The following is a 14,841-nucleotide window of genomic DNA, read 5'->3' as shown; positions in this document are numbered from 1 at the left end:
TAATTTAATTTTTGTGTGTGTGTTGGGGGGGGAGTGTGTGTCAAGGCCTCTTGCTGCTGCAAATGAATACTGGACTCTTGTGCTTTATATATATTTATTTTATTTTTTCCAGGTATGCTCTTGCTCTAGCCCAGGCTGACCTGGAATTCACTATCTAGTTTCAGGCTAGCCTAGAACTCAAAGAGATCCTCCTACCTCAGCCTCCCAAGTACTGGGATTAAAGGTGCACACCACTATACCTAGCCCCCCCGCCACCCCGCTGATATTTTCAAGGCATAGTTTCTCTTTAGCCCAGGCTGACCTGGAACTTGCTCTGTAGTTCTAGGCTGGCCTCAAATCACAGAGATCCTTCTACCTCTGACTCCCAAGTGTTAGTATTAAAGGTATGTGCCACCACACTGGGCTCGTGTGTCATTTTTATTTATTTTTTGGATTTATGAGGTAGCTCAGGTTGACCTAGAATTCACTATATAGTTTCAGGGTGGCCTCGAACTCATGACCTCTGTTTACTGAGTGCTGGGATTAAAGGTGTGCACCAGGCCGGGCGTGGTGGCGCACGCCTTTAATCCCAGTACTCGAGAGGCAGAGGTAGGAGGATCTCCGAGAGTTCGAGGCCACCCTGAGACTACATAGTGAATTCCAGGTCAGCCTGAGCCAGAGTGAGACCCTACCTTGAAAAACCAAAAAAAAAAAAAAAAAAAAAAAGGTGTGCACCAACACGACCAATGTTTGTGCCATTAAAAAATATATGTAAGGGCTGGAGGGATGGCTTAGCGGTTAAGCGCTTGCCTGTGAAGCCTAAGGACCCTGGTTTGAGGCTCAGTTCCCCAGTCCCATGTTAGCCAGATGCACAAGGGGGCGCACGCGTCTGGAGTTCGTTTGCAGAGGCTGGAAGCCCTGGCACGCCCATTCTCTCTCTCTCCCTCTATCTGTCTTTCTCTCTGTGTCTGTCGCTCTCAAATAAATAAATAAAAATTTAAAAAATATATGTATAGCCAGGCGTGGTGGCGCACACCTTTAATCCCAGCACTCGGGAGGCAGGGGTAGGAGGATTGCCATGAGTTTGAGGCCACCCTGAGACTCCATAGTGAATTCCAGGTCAGCCTGGGCTAGAGTGAGACCCTACCTCAGGAAACCAAAAAATAAAACATTTAAAAAAAATTATATATATATGTATATGTATGTATATATGTATAGAGGGAGGGAATTACCATGGGATTGTTTTTATAATCATGGAAAATGTTAATAAAAAAAAATAAAATAAAAATATATGTATATATATGGGCTGGAGAGATGGCTTACTGGTAAGCACTTGCCTGTGAAGCCTAAGGACCCCAGTTCGAGGCTCGATTCCCCAGGACCCACATTAGCCAGATGCACAAGAGGACATACACATCTGGAGTTCGTTTGCAGTGGCTTGAAGCCCTAGCACACCCATTCTCTCTCTCTCTGTCACTCTCAAATAAATAAAATTGAACAAAAAATTAATATATACATATATACATATATATGTGTATGTGTATATGTATATGTATATATTTGGGCTGGAGAGATGGCTTAGCAGTTAAGGCATTGGCCTGCAAAGCCAAAGGACAGAGGTTTGAGTTCCCAGGACCAAGTAAGCCAGAGGTCCAAGGGGGGGTACATGTGTCTGGAGATTGTTTGCAGTGGCTGGAAGCCCTGGCTCACCCATTCTGTCTCAAATAAATAAATTTTTTTTAATTAAAAAAATATTTTTATTTATTTTCAAGGGAAGGGGGAGGGAGAATGGGCATGCCAAGACCTCTAGCTGCTGCAAACAAACTCCAGATGCATGAGCCATCTTGTGCATCTGGCACCGCATTGGACCCAGGTGGTTAGACTTTGCAGGAAGCACCCTAACTGCTAAATCATCTTCCCAGCCCTCTTGTGTCATTTTTTATGTCCTTCCATTTTTTTTCTTTTTTTAGCTTTATTTTTATTTATTTATTTGAGGTGGGGGAGAATGGACGTGTCTGGGTCTCTAGCTACTGCAAATGAACTCCAGGTGTATGTGCCACCTTGTGCATCTGGCTTATGTAGGTCCTGTGGAATCGAGCCTGGGTCCTTTGGCTTTGCAGTCAAATGCCTTAACCACTAAGCCATCTCTCTAGCCCTTTTTCTTCTTCTTTTTTTCTTTCCTTTTATTTTATTTTATTTTTTGGTTTCACTGTAGTCCAGGCTGACCTGGAATTCTCAGGGTGGCCTTGAACTCCTGGTGATCCTCCTACCACTGCCTCTCAAAGTGCTGGGATTAAATGCATGCACCACCACAACTGACTCCTTCTTGTTTTCGGGGTAAGGTCTCACTCTAGCTCAGGCTGACCTAGAATTCACTATGTAGTCTCAGGGTGGCCTCTAACTCACAGCAATCCTCCTACCTCTGCCTCCCGAGTGCTGGGATTAAAGGTGTGCACCACCACACCTGCCTCCTTTTTCTTTTTCTTTTCTTTTTTTTTAATTTTTATTTATTTGAGAGCGACAGATACAGAGAGAAAGACAGGTAGAGGGAGAGAGAGAATGGGCGCGCCAGGGATTACAGCCTCTGCAAACGAACTCCAGACGCATGCGCCCCCTTGTGCATCTGGCTAACGTGGGACCTGGGGAACCAAGCCTCGAACCGGGGTCCTTAGGCTTCACAGGCAAGCGCTTAACCGCTAAGCCATCTCTCCGGCCCTTCTTTTTCTTTTTTTTTTTAAATGTTTATTTATCCAGAGAGAGAGAGAGAGATGCAGATATAGAGAGGATGGATGAGCCAGGGCCTCTAGCCACAGCAAATAAACTCCAGATGCATGCTCTGCCTTGTGCATCTGGCTTATGTGGGTATTAGGGAATCAAACCTAGGTCGTTAGGCTTTACAGGCAAATGCCTTAACTTCTAAGCCATCTCTCCAGCCCCGATTTATTTTTCTTTGAGACAGGGTCTTTCTACATATCACAAGCTGTCCTGGAACTCACTGTGTAGCCTATGCTGACCTCAGATTGATGGGTGTTCTCCTCCTGTCCCTGTCTTCCAAGTGCTGGGAAGGAGTACAGACATGTAACATGAGGCCTTCCTGAAGGTGTGGCTTCTGTGGTCGCATATTGTATATTTGGAGTCCATTCATCCCCCACAGACCTTCCTTGGAGTCTATAGTTGGATGGATCTGAATTGCAAACAATAACGAAGGGCACATGCTGCACCCCATTTGTGAAGCTCCCTGATCACCTGAGGGTCCTTTAAGGAAATTATGACTTCATTTTCCAGACAGGGAGAGTGTGGCTTTGAAGGGTTCTGCACAACTTGGGAGGCTGAGAAAGGAAGAAGGCAAGTTGGATAACAGAAGCCTTCAGGACTGAAATTCAAGTTCAGAGTAAACTCCCAGCTACACTGGGGTCAGGCCATGGAAAATAATTAAGGGCTGGAAATTTCTTTCAGTAAGCTATGCTACCAGGGACCAGAATAAGTCAAATACAGGATGGGACCAGGAGCCAGGATAATGGAACATAAAGATAGAAACCAGCACCCTGCGTCGGGATCAGACCCACCACCATGGCTGGGACTTCTTCCATTCCATCTGCCTGCAGTCTCTCTCTAGAGTACAGAAGGCTTAAGTTCTTGGGTAAGAGAATTCATTAAGAACATTTTGAGGGCTGGAGAGATGGCTTAACGGTTAAGCGCTTGCTTGTGAAGCCTAAGGACCCCGGTTCAAGGCTCGGTTCCCCAGGTCCCACGTTAGCCAGATGCACAAGGGGGCGCACGCGTCTGGAGTTCGTTTGCAGAGGCTGGAGGCCCTGGCGTGCCCATTCTCTCTCTCTCCCTCTATCTGTCTTTCTCTCTGTGCCTGTCGCTCTCAAATAAATAAATAAATAATTTTTTTTAAAAAAGAACATTTTGAAACATTAGAGGCCTGTGCTAGGTGTGGTGGCTCACGCCTGTCATCCCAGCACTTGGGAGGCTGTGGTAGGAGAATCACTATGAGTTGGAGGCTATCCTGGCCTACAGAGTGAATTTCAGGTCAGGCCCGGACTACAGAGAGGCCTTGCCTTAAAGAAAAAGAAGCCGGGGAGGTGCAATAGTGGCACGTCTGTTATGTGGGAAACCAACTGCCCTCTAATTGGACTGGAGGCCCGCTCCATGGGAGGGAATACATCCCTGATACTGAAAACCTACAACAGGGGTAGCCATGAGCCCTGCTGGTGTCTGGCTAAAAGTATATACTATGTTCACCAAACTTCCCAGTAAGCACTTCTCTTAATGTTCATACCCATATATTAATGCTACTCTCACTTTTGGTTAGAGAACCTTCTCTTTTCAGATGCAGTGACCTTGGGATGACTCAGAAGGCATCATGGTGCTGGAAAGAAGTGACAGGAGTGGTCAGCACTGTAATATCTCTATCACACCTTCCAAGGCTCAGGGTCTATTGCGGAAGAGGTGGTGGAAAGAATATAAAAGCCAAAGGAAGGGTAGGACTCCTTACATGCTCCCCTCAGACACAAAATGGCCTGGATATCCATGACCTCACAGTGCCTGACACTACCTACACAAAACCATCATAATAGGAGGAAAAGATCATGACATCAAAATAAAAGACAGACTGATTGAGAGAGAGAGGGGATATAATGGAGAGTGGAGTTTCAAAGGTAAAAGTGGGGGGGTAGGGAGGACATTACCAAAGGATATTTTTTATAATCATGGAAGTTGTTAATAAAAAAAAAAGAAAGAGGAAGGAAGGAAGGAAGAAAATAAACTATAACTTCCCTTAGAAACCCCTTCAGTGAAGTGGGGAGATGGCTCAGCGGTTAAAGGTGCTTGCTCAGAAAGGATTCAGTTCCCCAGGACCCACATAAAGCCAGCAGGCATCAGGCGGTCGACTGCAGCTGCAAGAAACCCTAGCACACTCAAGCCCACACATGTGCAAATAAAACTGAGGGGAAAAAACTACTTCAATGGAATGGGAAAGGATGTGCAGAAGCGGAGGCGAGGCTCCAAAGCACGTGCCGGTGGGAGGCACGGGGGAACTACAATTCCCAGGGTAGCGGTGAGAGCTCAGCAGGGGGAAAGGCGTGGTGAAGGTCTCCCTGGAGGAGGGACCAGGTTGGAACCACCTCCACAGTTCCCAAGAAAGGGGCGTGATCTGAATTTAGGGGCGTGGGCATGTCGACATCAGGAAGAAGTTACCTGTTGAGTCCTTCCTTGCTTTCTCTTCCGCATCTATGCAACTACCCCAGTCATATGCGGAAAGCTGACCATTAAGTCACCTGACCATTAAGGTAGGCAAGGGGCGCCGGGGAAGACTGGCTCCTTCATTTCCCAGGAGGGGTCAAACAGCTAGTTCACCAGGGCGCGTTCCTGCACTTGAGAAAAGGACGAAGGAGGTATTTGTATTTTGAAGACTAAACTTTGGACCCATCATCTGAAAGACCCATTTGTGGACTCTCTCTGGATTGCCGCATAAGGAAGGAAGACCTGGAGCGACTTTTTTTTCCCCCCCCAGCAAAGGAAAGGCCTGTCTAGGCCACCTCCTGTCGGAATTTACCCCTAGCCCCACACGGTAGAGAGGCATGGCTTCGGCAGTCTGGGGGAGTGCCCCTTGGTGGGGTCCGCCGCCCCCAGCCCCAGCCCGACCGCTCACAGACATCGACTTCCGCTCTGGGGCACAGCTGCAGGAACTGACCCAGCTAATTCAGGAGCTGGGTGTGCAGGAGAGCTGGAGCCATGGACCCAAGCCCCAAGCCGACCTCCTCCGGGCCAGGGACTTTGTTTTTTCCTTGCTTGGTAAGTAACTCTTCTCGCCTGGGCGAACTTGCAGCCCAACCACCCGCACCCCATCTCCGTCCCCAGCCTTGGCCCTCCACGCCCGGGCTCTGGACAATGACGCCTTCACCATCCTTTCCCTTCTTCAGGTCTAGTGCACCGCCGGGACCCTCGTTTTCCAGCCCAGGCAGAGCTGCTTCTGCTTCGCGGTGGGATTCGCGAAGGCTCGCTGGATCTGGGCCATGCACCCTTAGGTCCCTACGTCCGGGGTCCTCACTATGATGTCGGCTTCACACTGCTCGTGCCGGTGTTCTCGCTGGATGGTTCTGGGCCCGAGCTGCAACTGGGCCAGGAATCCTGTTACGCACGGCTCCGCCTCCCAGAGCTGGTGCGCGGGACTTCCGTCCGCGAAGCCTGGCAGGATTGCCTAGAACCCCCCGTCCCGAAAGAACGTGATTGGATTCTTCAAGCCCACAGCCAAGCAAATCCCACGGACCCGCACAGCTCCGAGGGCCAGCAACACAGTGACGTCCCTGAGCCTGAGCCACACACATTTTTGGGAAAATTACCTAGTGACCTTTCGGGGCCCGAATCGCCTCAGCATGACGTCGCCGACCTGGGCTCTCCGGCGTCATTGAAAACTCTATGTCGTGAAGCCACCAAGAGGGCCTTCGGAAGTCCAGCCCCAAAGCCATCGGAGGCTCCGAAGGCATGGCCCACTTTGTGTCCCGCGAAGGTGGCTAAATGGTTTTTCATTAATCTTGCTGGGGTCGCCGAGTCCCTGATCCCGGTACCAGGTGCCCCGCGCCTGGTGCACGCAGCTCGCCACGCAGGTGTCACCACGGTCCTCCTGGCCACGCCGGGACCACCGCGCCACCTACTGCTCTTCGATCTGATCCCCGTAGTGTCCGTGACGGGCTGGCCCGAGGGGGCTCGGAGCCACTCGTGGGCAGGACCCCTGGCCTCCGAGTCGACTTCCTTCTACCTGGTGCCGGGCGGCTGCGTGGAGCAGCAGCAGGGCGCGTCTGGCTGGCAAGTCTGCTTCGCCCGCCAGGAGCTGGCGCTCAAGGCGCGCATCCCGGCGCCGCTGCTCCAGGCGCACGCGGCCGCCCAGGCGCTGCTGCGCCCGCTGGTGGCGGGGACCCGGGCCGCCGCGCCCTACCTCCTGCGGACCCTGCTGTACTGGGCGTGCGAGCGGCTGCCCGCGCTTTACCTGGCGCGGCCGGAGAATGCGGGCGCGTGCTGCCTCGGGCTGCTGGATGAGCTAGGCCGAGTGCTGGAGGCCCGGACACTGCCTCATTATTTTCTGGGCGGCCGGAAGCTCCGCGCGGGAGAAGGCTCGGCCTCGCTGTTAGGGGCTCTGGTCCAGCTCCGCGGGGACCCTGCCCAGGCGCTGCGCGCCGCCGTGGAGGAGGCCAAGGTGGCCCGCAAGGGGGGCGGTTTAGCCGGCGTAGGGGGCGGGACCCACTAAAGATTCTTCTACTCGTGCGGACAGTGGTTTCCATTGGCGGGCGGGACTGCTCCTCCCTCTCTCTGGAGGCCGACTGTGTGCACTGGGCCCCGAAGTCTTTTCCTCGGAAAGGGCTCCAGATGATTGATTCCTTCCCATGGCCCTGTCCAGCCTCAGGCCCAGGTTTCTCCAAATCTGGCCAGCACCCCTGTGGTCCTAGCGCTGCCTTCCGCAACCTCTATCCTTAATTGTTGCAGTCAACAGAGATGGGGGAAATAGATCTGTTGGCAAAAGGAAGAGAGAGAGAAAGAAAGAGAGAGCGCGCCCTGGAAACCTGGGCTGGTAATTTGGCACACCACACACAAAAGCAGATGTTAAAGCCAGCTTCTATCCCAAGGTGTATCTTACAGTTACCCCATCTCTCCACTACACCCTTCTTTTCTTGTCCAGTTCTGTCTTCACTTCCAGCCGGGTAGAATCTCCCGCGTCGCCATTCCATAGCAAGTGCCCCCCCCCACACCCCCCCAGAATCCAGGATTCGGTTCAGGATTCCTTGTCCCTCCTCCTGGGAGCCCCGAGACTCGCCTTGTGTAGGCTCCGCCTGCCCCGGAGACTGTCCCCACTCCGGGCTTCCGAGGAACCCCAGGGTACCGCTCGGCCAGCTTCGCAACCCCGCCTTTCCCTGCGTCTCCGCCCCCTGCCCCGCCCCCAGGCCGGCACTCGGAGGTGGGGGAGCTGCTGCCGCTGCCACCGCCTCAGCTTCCCACGGCCGCTGCCGCCTCCGCCGCTGCCACCGCTCTGCCCGGGTCTAGGCTTCAGGCCCAGGGTGCCGACTTCGCCGAACCAGGGCGCTCTCTACCGGGACATCCTCATTCCTTCGTCGGGGGTCCGAGACGCCCGAGCCAGGCGTTGGGGGGAAGCTCTGCTTGCGGGGGACAGGGAGGGAGGAGCCTGGAGCCGGAGCCAGCGCCACCCCGTCGCCCGGATCAACAGGACGGGACAGGTTGAGGGGCGTCGGGGGAAAGGCAGAGGGGGGAGGGTGTTAATTGGCAGTTCCGGGGAGGACGAGGAAGCCCTGTCGCAGGAAGCGTTGCTGCGCTTTGAGTTATTAGGGGATTGTTCACATTTGGGGAGTGGTGACCACGTGGGTGCGCTACTCTCTGGGGGGGCTGGTTAGATTGGGAGGGCGTGGGATCTAAACAGCACCAGCTGTCCCTGGGGAAATTTAAGGTGCAACCAGAAGAAGAAGAAAAATAAAACAACAAATCAGAACAACAACAATAAAAAAAAAAAACCCACGAGGGATGGTCCTTGTGTGGAGGTGACAGAGGGCCCTCCACACGACCCCCTGGTGTGTGCACTAGGACAGGCTGGTTTGGAGGTGACTGCAAAGGAGTGGAGGATGACAAGGTGAGGGAAGGGCCTCCGGCAGCTGGAACCCTGTGGGACCAGAAATGGAGGTGACAGTGAAAAAAGGCCCCATCCAACCAGAGGGTCTAGGAACCCTTTCTCACTAAGTGCAGATAGCCTGCATATTCCGAGACACACTTAGGGCGAATTTTGGTGACAAGTAGGAGACCCAGTCCATTTAAAGGGTAGCAAAAGAAAAAAAGCACCCTAAGGCTTGGGTTTCGCCCTGACATTGACAGCGGCCCAGCTCGAGCTAATACCCCCAAAGCCGAGGACCCACACATCCTTTATCTTATGAGTGGACTGGTCAAGAGCGGCCCCAAAATCGAGTGGAAAGGAGCCTGAGGGTGTTGGGAATACATCTTGGAAATTTGGGGAGGGTCTTGGCTTTGGGGTAGAAGTGGGGGTTAGAAACTGGAGAGGAGGGAAGGAGAGTTTTCCGTGAGGGATGAAATTGATGGGTGAGGTCAGCTGAATAGGCTGCTGGATCCTCTGGAGCTAACGCAGGGTCCTAAGGGTGGGAGCTGGGAGTTGGGGGGGGGGGACGCTGGGGAGCCTGAGGCTTATCCTCAGGTCCTGTGGGTGGGGCAATGAGTTAGGTTCTCAGCGGCCAGAGCATGCCCTGGTGAGAGGTCTGCTCTCGGGGAGCCCAGCGCGCTCCGAGCGCCTGCTGGTTTGGGGGTGTCTCCTCCCGGGGCGCCATGGCGGCGCTGGCCAGTAGCTTGATCCGGCAGAAGCGGGAGGTCCGCGAGCCGGGGGGCAGCCGGCCGGTGTCGGCGCAGCGGCGCGTGTGTCCCCGCGGCACCAAGTCCCTCTGCCAGAAGCAGCTCCTCATCCTGCTGTCCAAGGTGCGACTGTGCGGGGGGCGGCCCGCGCGGCAGGACCGCGGCCCGGGTGAGTGCCCCTGGGGCAGGGTCTCGGGGCCAAAAGTCTCTCTCTGCCGGGGAGGCTGAGGCCGGGGATCCTGAAGGATGGAGCCCGATGGGGAGGGAGGTGTTTTCCGAAAGTGGAAGGGGTGGGCCAGGATCACCGAGTCTAGCGGACCATGCCTCAGTTTCCCTCTTGTCTGAAGGCACAGTCTCCTTGCTTTCGAGGGCAAAGGGAAGGTTTAGAGGGGCTAAGTCCGGCGCCCCAAGCTTCTTTAGCTCCTGCCTGCCAACACAGGCGTCCCTGCCCCCCACAGCCCCCCCATAGTTCTCCGCCTACGTGCCGGCTCTCGCGATTCTTTCAGTCCGAAGCGGAGGGGCCTGGGGGTTCCGGACGCCTGGGTCAGCCGGAGGGTTTCTGCGGGCAGCGCTGGCTGCCCCGCCCCCGCTCGGCTCCCCCGCTCCTCCTCGCTCTGGCTGGCTTCCAGCCGGTGGAGCTGGCCTGGCTCGGGGACAAGCTCCCCAGCTCTCCCTCGTGTCCTTGCAGCTCGCTCCCCAGCCAGCCCCCTCTCTATGCCCTCCTTCCGTGACCTGCGCTGCGTGGAGGGAGCTGGACACCCCTCCCTTTTCCCCTGCGAGACTTCGAAATCGGGTCCTAAAGGCTCCGGGGACTCTGACAGGAGGAACTCACACGGTTCAGGACTGGAGACCTGCACAGAGTGGGGGGGGGGGTCGCACCACCTACAAGGGGGGACTGGGAAGTGGGCACGAGCGACAGGAAGAGAGAGTGATGAGGGTTGGTTAGCATGTGATCTCTATCGAGGTATGACAGTCCGGGAGTCCCTCTGGCCTGGCTCCAGCCTGCTGCCACTTCCCCTGAGGGAAGCCCCTTACATCCTCCCCCCCTGCCACCCGCCACCGGTAGTGGTACAGTCCGCAGCCCACCCTCTGAGTGGGACCCAGCCCCCCACGTGATTCAGCCTGCCTCTCCAGCTCCTTGGCCCCTTCCCCCTTTTCCTTGAGGTGGTAGGAATGTTCCCTACCCCAGGCTGGTTACCTGACTGAAGGGGAGAGCTTTAGCTTTAGGGAGGACTGGGCCCCAGAGAGCCAACAGACTGACAGACAAACAGACAGATGGGTCAGTATCAGACAGGCGGGCGCTGTGCCAAAGCAAGGCCCGCGCCAAGCAAGCGGCAGCCGCAGCAGCAGGTGCTGAGTCAGCGTCAGACCCAAGCCCACGGCTACTTGTGAGGGGGAGCCCTTCCCTGTGGTCACCTTGCTGCCCACAGCCCCCCCCCCAACATTCGCAAACACCGTTGTCTTATTCGCCAGCCCTGCGTTTATTGTTTTGTCCATTGCCTGTCGGTGTCTCCTCTTCTTCCCCATCCCCTCCCCCACTCTGGGTGAGCTGTGGAGTAGGAATTAAGCCATTTAAATAAATTTCAATAAATTAAACCGAACGTTCATGATTAAAGGAAGCAGGAGAGACCCACACCCCAGCTTCCTCCGGAATGAATGAGAGGTGGGAGGCAGCTTGCTTGTGGGGTGAGAGAACTGGGGCCTTGGGACCCTCTTCTCTCCATTCTCCTTTCTTTCTTTCCTGTGATTTTGCCAAATGTAGGAATGTTCCTGAGAACAGAGATGTCATTTTCAAAGATGAATGTCTCTTTCTCCAGAGCCTCAGCTCAAAGGCATCGTCACCAAACTGTTCTGCCGCCAGGGTTTCTACCTCCAGGCAAATCCTGATGGGAGTATCCAGGGCACCCCAGAGGACACCAGCTCCTTCAGTGAGAGGGGAAGCCAGCTGCTCGGTGGGAAGGGGGGAGATGGGGACAAGGGGACAATCCTATGCCCTCTTCAAGCTCCGTTGCTTTCATTCTGCCTTCCTGACCCCCAGGGAAAGCCGTGGAGTTGGGGTGGGGGTGGAATTCAGACGGGAAGGAAGCTCCCAGGTACTGATGTCTGCTCTCTGCTCCGCAGCCCACTTCAACCTGATTCCAGTGGGGCTCCGCGTGGTCACCATCCAGAGTGCCAAGCTGGGTCACTACATGGCCATGAATGCTGAGGGGCTTCTGTACAGCTCGGTGAGACAAGGGGGCTGAGTGGGCTGGGCTACTGAGGGTACCTCCAGCGTGCCACCTTCCTTAGCCACAGATACTTGGTACCCAGGTCTCTCTCACCACACTCCAGACTTCCTCTTTTAGGGTGTACCCAATCTCTACTTGCACAACCCCCTTCCTAGGTTCTTTGCATGGCCAATCTCTTCAGCCTTTAGGGTCCCCCCACTTTTCACCCTATCGCTTGTAGACTTCATTTTTACTTATTTCCAAAGTCACTTAGGAGAGAGAGTGGTGAGAGCTTGGGGAGTGGAGAGAAGGGATCTTCTTTTTAGGGTCTCCATAAGTGTAGTTTTAACCCTGTGTGGCCTACCAGACGCTTCTTTATTTTTCCTTTGTCTGGCTTCTGCATAGCTTCGCCTCTTATCTTCCTGTCCACGAGCTGTACAGATTGTACCCCACTTGCTCTTCCCAAGGGCTTCCTTCTCCAGTGATGTATCTTTTTGTGAGTACCTTTCTGGGTCTTTGTCTCCTCAGCCACATTTTACAGCGGAGTGTCGCTTTAAGGAGTGTGTCTTTGAGAATTACTATGTCCTGTACGCCTCTGCTCTGTACCGCCAGCGCCGATCTGGCAGGGCCTGGTACCTAGGCCTGGACAAGGAGGGCCGGGTCATGAAGGGAAACCGAGTCAAGAAGACCAAGGCAGCTGCCCACTTTGTGCCCAAGCTTCTGGAGGGTGGGTATGGACTCAAGAAAAGGTGGGCCACGAGGGAGGGTACTGACCTTGACGTGAACATTTGGTGACACGCTGCTCAAGCTATGAGTGTTACAAACATGTTATGACAGGCCAAAACAGGAAGGCTTTGGCCTTTGGGGGTTGAGCTCGCCTCTTTTGGGTTGGGATTCCCTGAGGGTGAGTATAGGGAAGGGAGGCCTCTCAGAGCTCTGGTTCTGCCTGGGTCTCTCTGTGCCTAACTCTCCTTCCCTGTTCCTCTTCTCTCCCCTCCACAGTGGCCATGTACCGGGAGCCTTCTCTCCACAGTGTCCCTGAGACCGCCCCTTCCAGTCCCCCTGCCCCTTGAGATGCAGTCCCTGGACTGGAGGATCCCAGCACTCCCAGTGAGCCAGCCACCGTCACAGCCTGTTTCCCAGCCCTGCTCCTGGCCTTGTGCTCACCCCTGCTGCCACACACATGCCCACAGGAGCCAGGTCCTGCCAGGTTCCCTAGCCTGAGGGAGCCAAGGGGCGCTTGAGGACTTCCAGGACTGCTGAGCTCTTAGATCCTGGCACCTAGGAGAGGGCCAAGAGACAAGGATATCTGAAAGTTGTCCTGGCTGATTACTTCCTTCTTTACATGACCACATTCCCCCCCCCCCCATAGCCTTTTCTTGAAATGAAAGCTTTGGCGGGGGAGTGTCCCAAAATTGACAAAGCCAGGGCATTGACACACCATCCACTTGGCTCAGCCAGTTCCTGAAGCCCTACCCCTCTTTTCATTGCTACTGAGCCATATTTATACTTCCATTGGAGCTCAGGAGTAGTTTCCTTTGTTCTCTATCTTCTGCCTTGGTCTGGGCAGATGCTGGTACACCAAACACCCCAGCCAGTGCCATTCCTGTGTTCCCTGGGCTGGAACCCAGGCAGATTGCCAGGGTCTGTTCTGGATCTTTCAGGCTTCTATCCTTGACCCAGATGGACCCCTGACTCCCAAGCAAAAGCAGGCTGGATTTGAGCCTAGTAAAGCAACTGGCCTTGGCCTGAACTGGAACCACAGACTTAACTTTCTTATCCCAGAGACACCCAATTCTAGAGCATGGTATTCTAGAACTTTGTGGAACTATACTTCCTCCTGAACCTCAGCTCTAGAACATGGACCATGACTCTCAGCCATTTTTCCAAGATGGAACTAGGGCCTGTAAAGCCATATTATTACACTAGAGTAAGTTCTACATTCACCCTTCCACTTTCTTTCATAATGTCTATTAAGCATAAGAATAAGCTCTGGATAGGAACCAGGTATGAGTCATAAAGAATTAATCAGATCTGAGCTGGGCATGGTGACACATGCCTGTAATCCCAGTACCTGGGAGGCTGAGGCAGGAAAATTGCCAGTTGGGACCAGCCTCTGGGCTATAATAGCAAGCAAGACCTTGTCTCAAAAATCCAACACACACCCCTAGTTAATTAATTGATTAGTTCTGGTTGAATAAAGAAATCTTGTTTTTCCTAGATAATTTTCTAAAAATATTATTCTTCCCTATAGATTGCTAACCTTATTTTTACACGCAGTTTTTAATTCCTGCATGGCAGCTAGGGTCCTGCCAAGGGAACAGAGTCTGGGGAAGGGTACCTGGCTCATAATAGAGAAGGTAGATAGGGGAAGAAGCCAAAACTATGGCAAAATTAAACCTGTATGCGGGTTGAGGAGGTGGGCCGGACACGAACACGTAGCTACCTCAGCAGGAATTCCTTCCCGGTCCACTTTAAAGCTGGGGTCCTTTGCTGGATATGTTGCACACTTGTAATCCCAGCACTTGGGAGGTAGAGACAGGGGGATCAGAACCAGATGAGGGGGTACACACCTGTAAGCCCAGCGCACTCAGGAGACGGAGGTACAGGCACTATGAGTTCAAGACCTGACTGGGCTACAGAGTGAGTGAGCTCTAGGTCAACCTGGTCTAGAGTGAGACCCTGCCTCAAGAAACAAAACAAAAACAAGCAAATAAGTAAGTTAAGGTCTTTGTTAAGGATCATGCGTCTAGAACAGAAAAGGACAAATAGGACATAGCCTCACCCTCTTTCCCAGTGAGAAGACCCCAATTCAGCAATAAATCTCACCTCTTTCTGCTATAAATCAGGCCAGGGAGGGTGAAGGCCTCTTGGGCTCACGATCTCATACACCCCTAGAGCTTCTAACTAGAACTTGCTTTACCTTACAGCTTATAACCTGACTAGATTTTTCTAAAAAGCATGGGGACCCCCACACTAGTGAAATTAGGAGGGACACCCAGAGCCTCTACAGACCTAGACCAAGGAGGCCCTAAGAGTGGGGCCAGTGCTCCAAGGCAGGTCACTCTTCCTCAGGCTCTTTTTCTGGCTTGTTGCAAAAGATGCCCCCACCCCTCACCCTCCTCTCTGTCACCCGGACCCTGCTCAGGCTCCACACCCATCTCCCGGCTCTGCTCTCTGGGGACCGGGTCTCTGCTCCATGCTTTCCCCATTAAAGACGATTTCTACAACTTGAAATGTTTCTGTGACATGCGTTGAGTGGAGGAAGGCGGCATTGGCTCCTAGCTGGACC

The 14,841-nt window shown here is 53.7% G+C and overlaps 2 protein-coding genes across 6 annotated transcripts; both read left to right on the top strand.

Moving 5' to 3' along the window:
• Positions 1-5,160: 5,160 nt before the first annotated feature.
• Tmem102 (transmembrane protein 102) lies at positions 5,161-8,539 on the top strand. The gene is made up of 2 exons (XM_004669235.2): positions 5,161-5,778; positions 5,907-8,539. The coding sequence occupies exons 1-2, from the start codon at positions 5,565-5,567 to the stop codon at positions 7,226-7,228; spliced, it is 1,536 nt and encodes a 511-aa protein (XP_004669292.1). The 5' UTR covers positions 5,161-5,564; the 3' UTR covers positions 7,229-8,539.
• Fgf11 (fibroblast growth factor 11) lies at positions 7,314-14,786 on the top strand. Of its 5 annotated transcripts, none has more exons than XM_045131043.1 (5): positions 7,314-7,549; positions 11,160-11,270; positions 11,464-11,567; positions 12,078-12,276; positions 12,552-14,786. In XM_045131043.1, the coding sequence occupies exons 1-5, from the start codon at positions 7,474-7,476 to the stop codon at positions 12,620-12,622; spliced, it is 561 nt and encodes a 186-aa protein (XP_044986978.1). In that variant the 5' UTR covers positions 7,314-7,473; the 3' UTR covers positions 12,623-14,786. The 5 variants fall into 5 exon arrangements, with proteins under 5 accessions (XP_044986978.1, XP_004669291.1, XP_044986981.1 ...); XM_004669234.2 differs by lacking the exon at positions 7,314-7,549 and adding an exon at positions 9,177-9,511; XM_045131046.1 differs by lacking the exon at positions 7,314-7,549 and adding an exon at positions 10,261-10,621.
• The last annotated feature ends 55 nt before the right edge of the window (positions 14,787-14,841 follow it).

Source organism: Jaculus jaculus, chromosome 12 (assembly GCF_020740685.1).
Source record: "Jaculus jaculus isolate mJacJac1 chromosome 12, mJacJac1.mat.Y.cur, whole genome shotgun sequence".
In the NCBI taxonomy this organism is placed as follows: Eukaryota; Metazoa; Chordata; class Mammalia; order Rodentia; family Dipodidae; genus Jaculus; species Jaculus jaculus.
Note: the sequence above shows the minus strand (reverse complement) of the source record. Positions and strands in the feature narration are given on the sequence as shown.

Coding starts and splice junctions, on each gene's coding strand:
- Tmem102 (XM_004669235.2), top strand. CDS start 5,565: ATGGCTTCGGCAGTCTGGGGGAGTGCCCCTTGGTGGGGTCCGCCGCCC. Junction 5,779..5,906: donor CTTTGTTTTTTCCTTGCTTG/GTAAGTAACTCT, acceptor TCCCTTCTTCAG/GTCTAGTGCACCGCCGGGAC.
- Fgf11 (XM_004669234.2), top strand. CDS start 9,319: ATGGCGGCGCTGGCCAGTAGCTTGATCCGGCAGAAGCGGGAGGTCCGC. Junction 9,512..11,159: donor GCGGCAGGACCGCGGCCCGG/GTGAGTGCCCCT, acceptor CTCTTTCTCCAG/AGCCTCAGCTCAAAGGCATC. Junction 11,271..11,463: donor AGAGGACACCAGCTCCTTCA/GTGAGAGGGGAA, acceptor TCTGCTCCGCAG/CCCACTTCAACCTGATTCCA.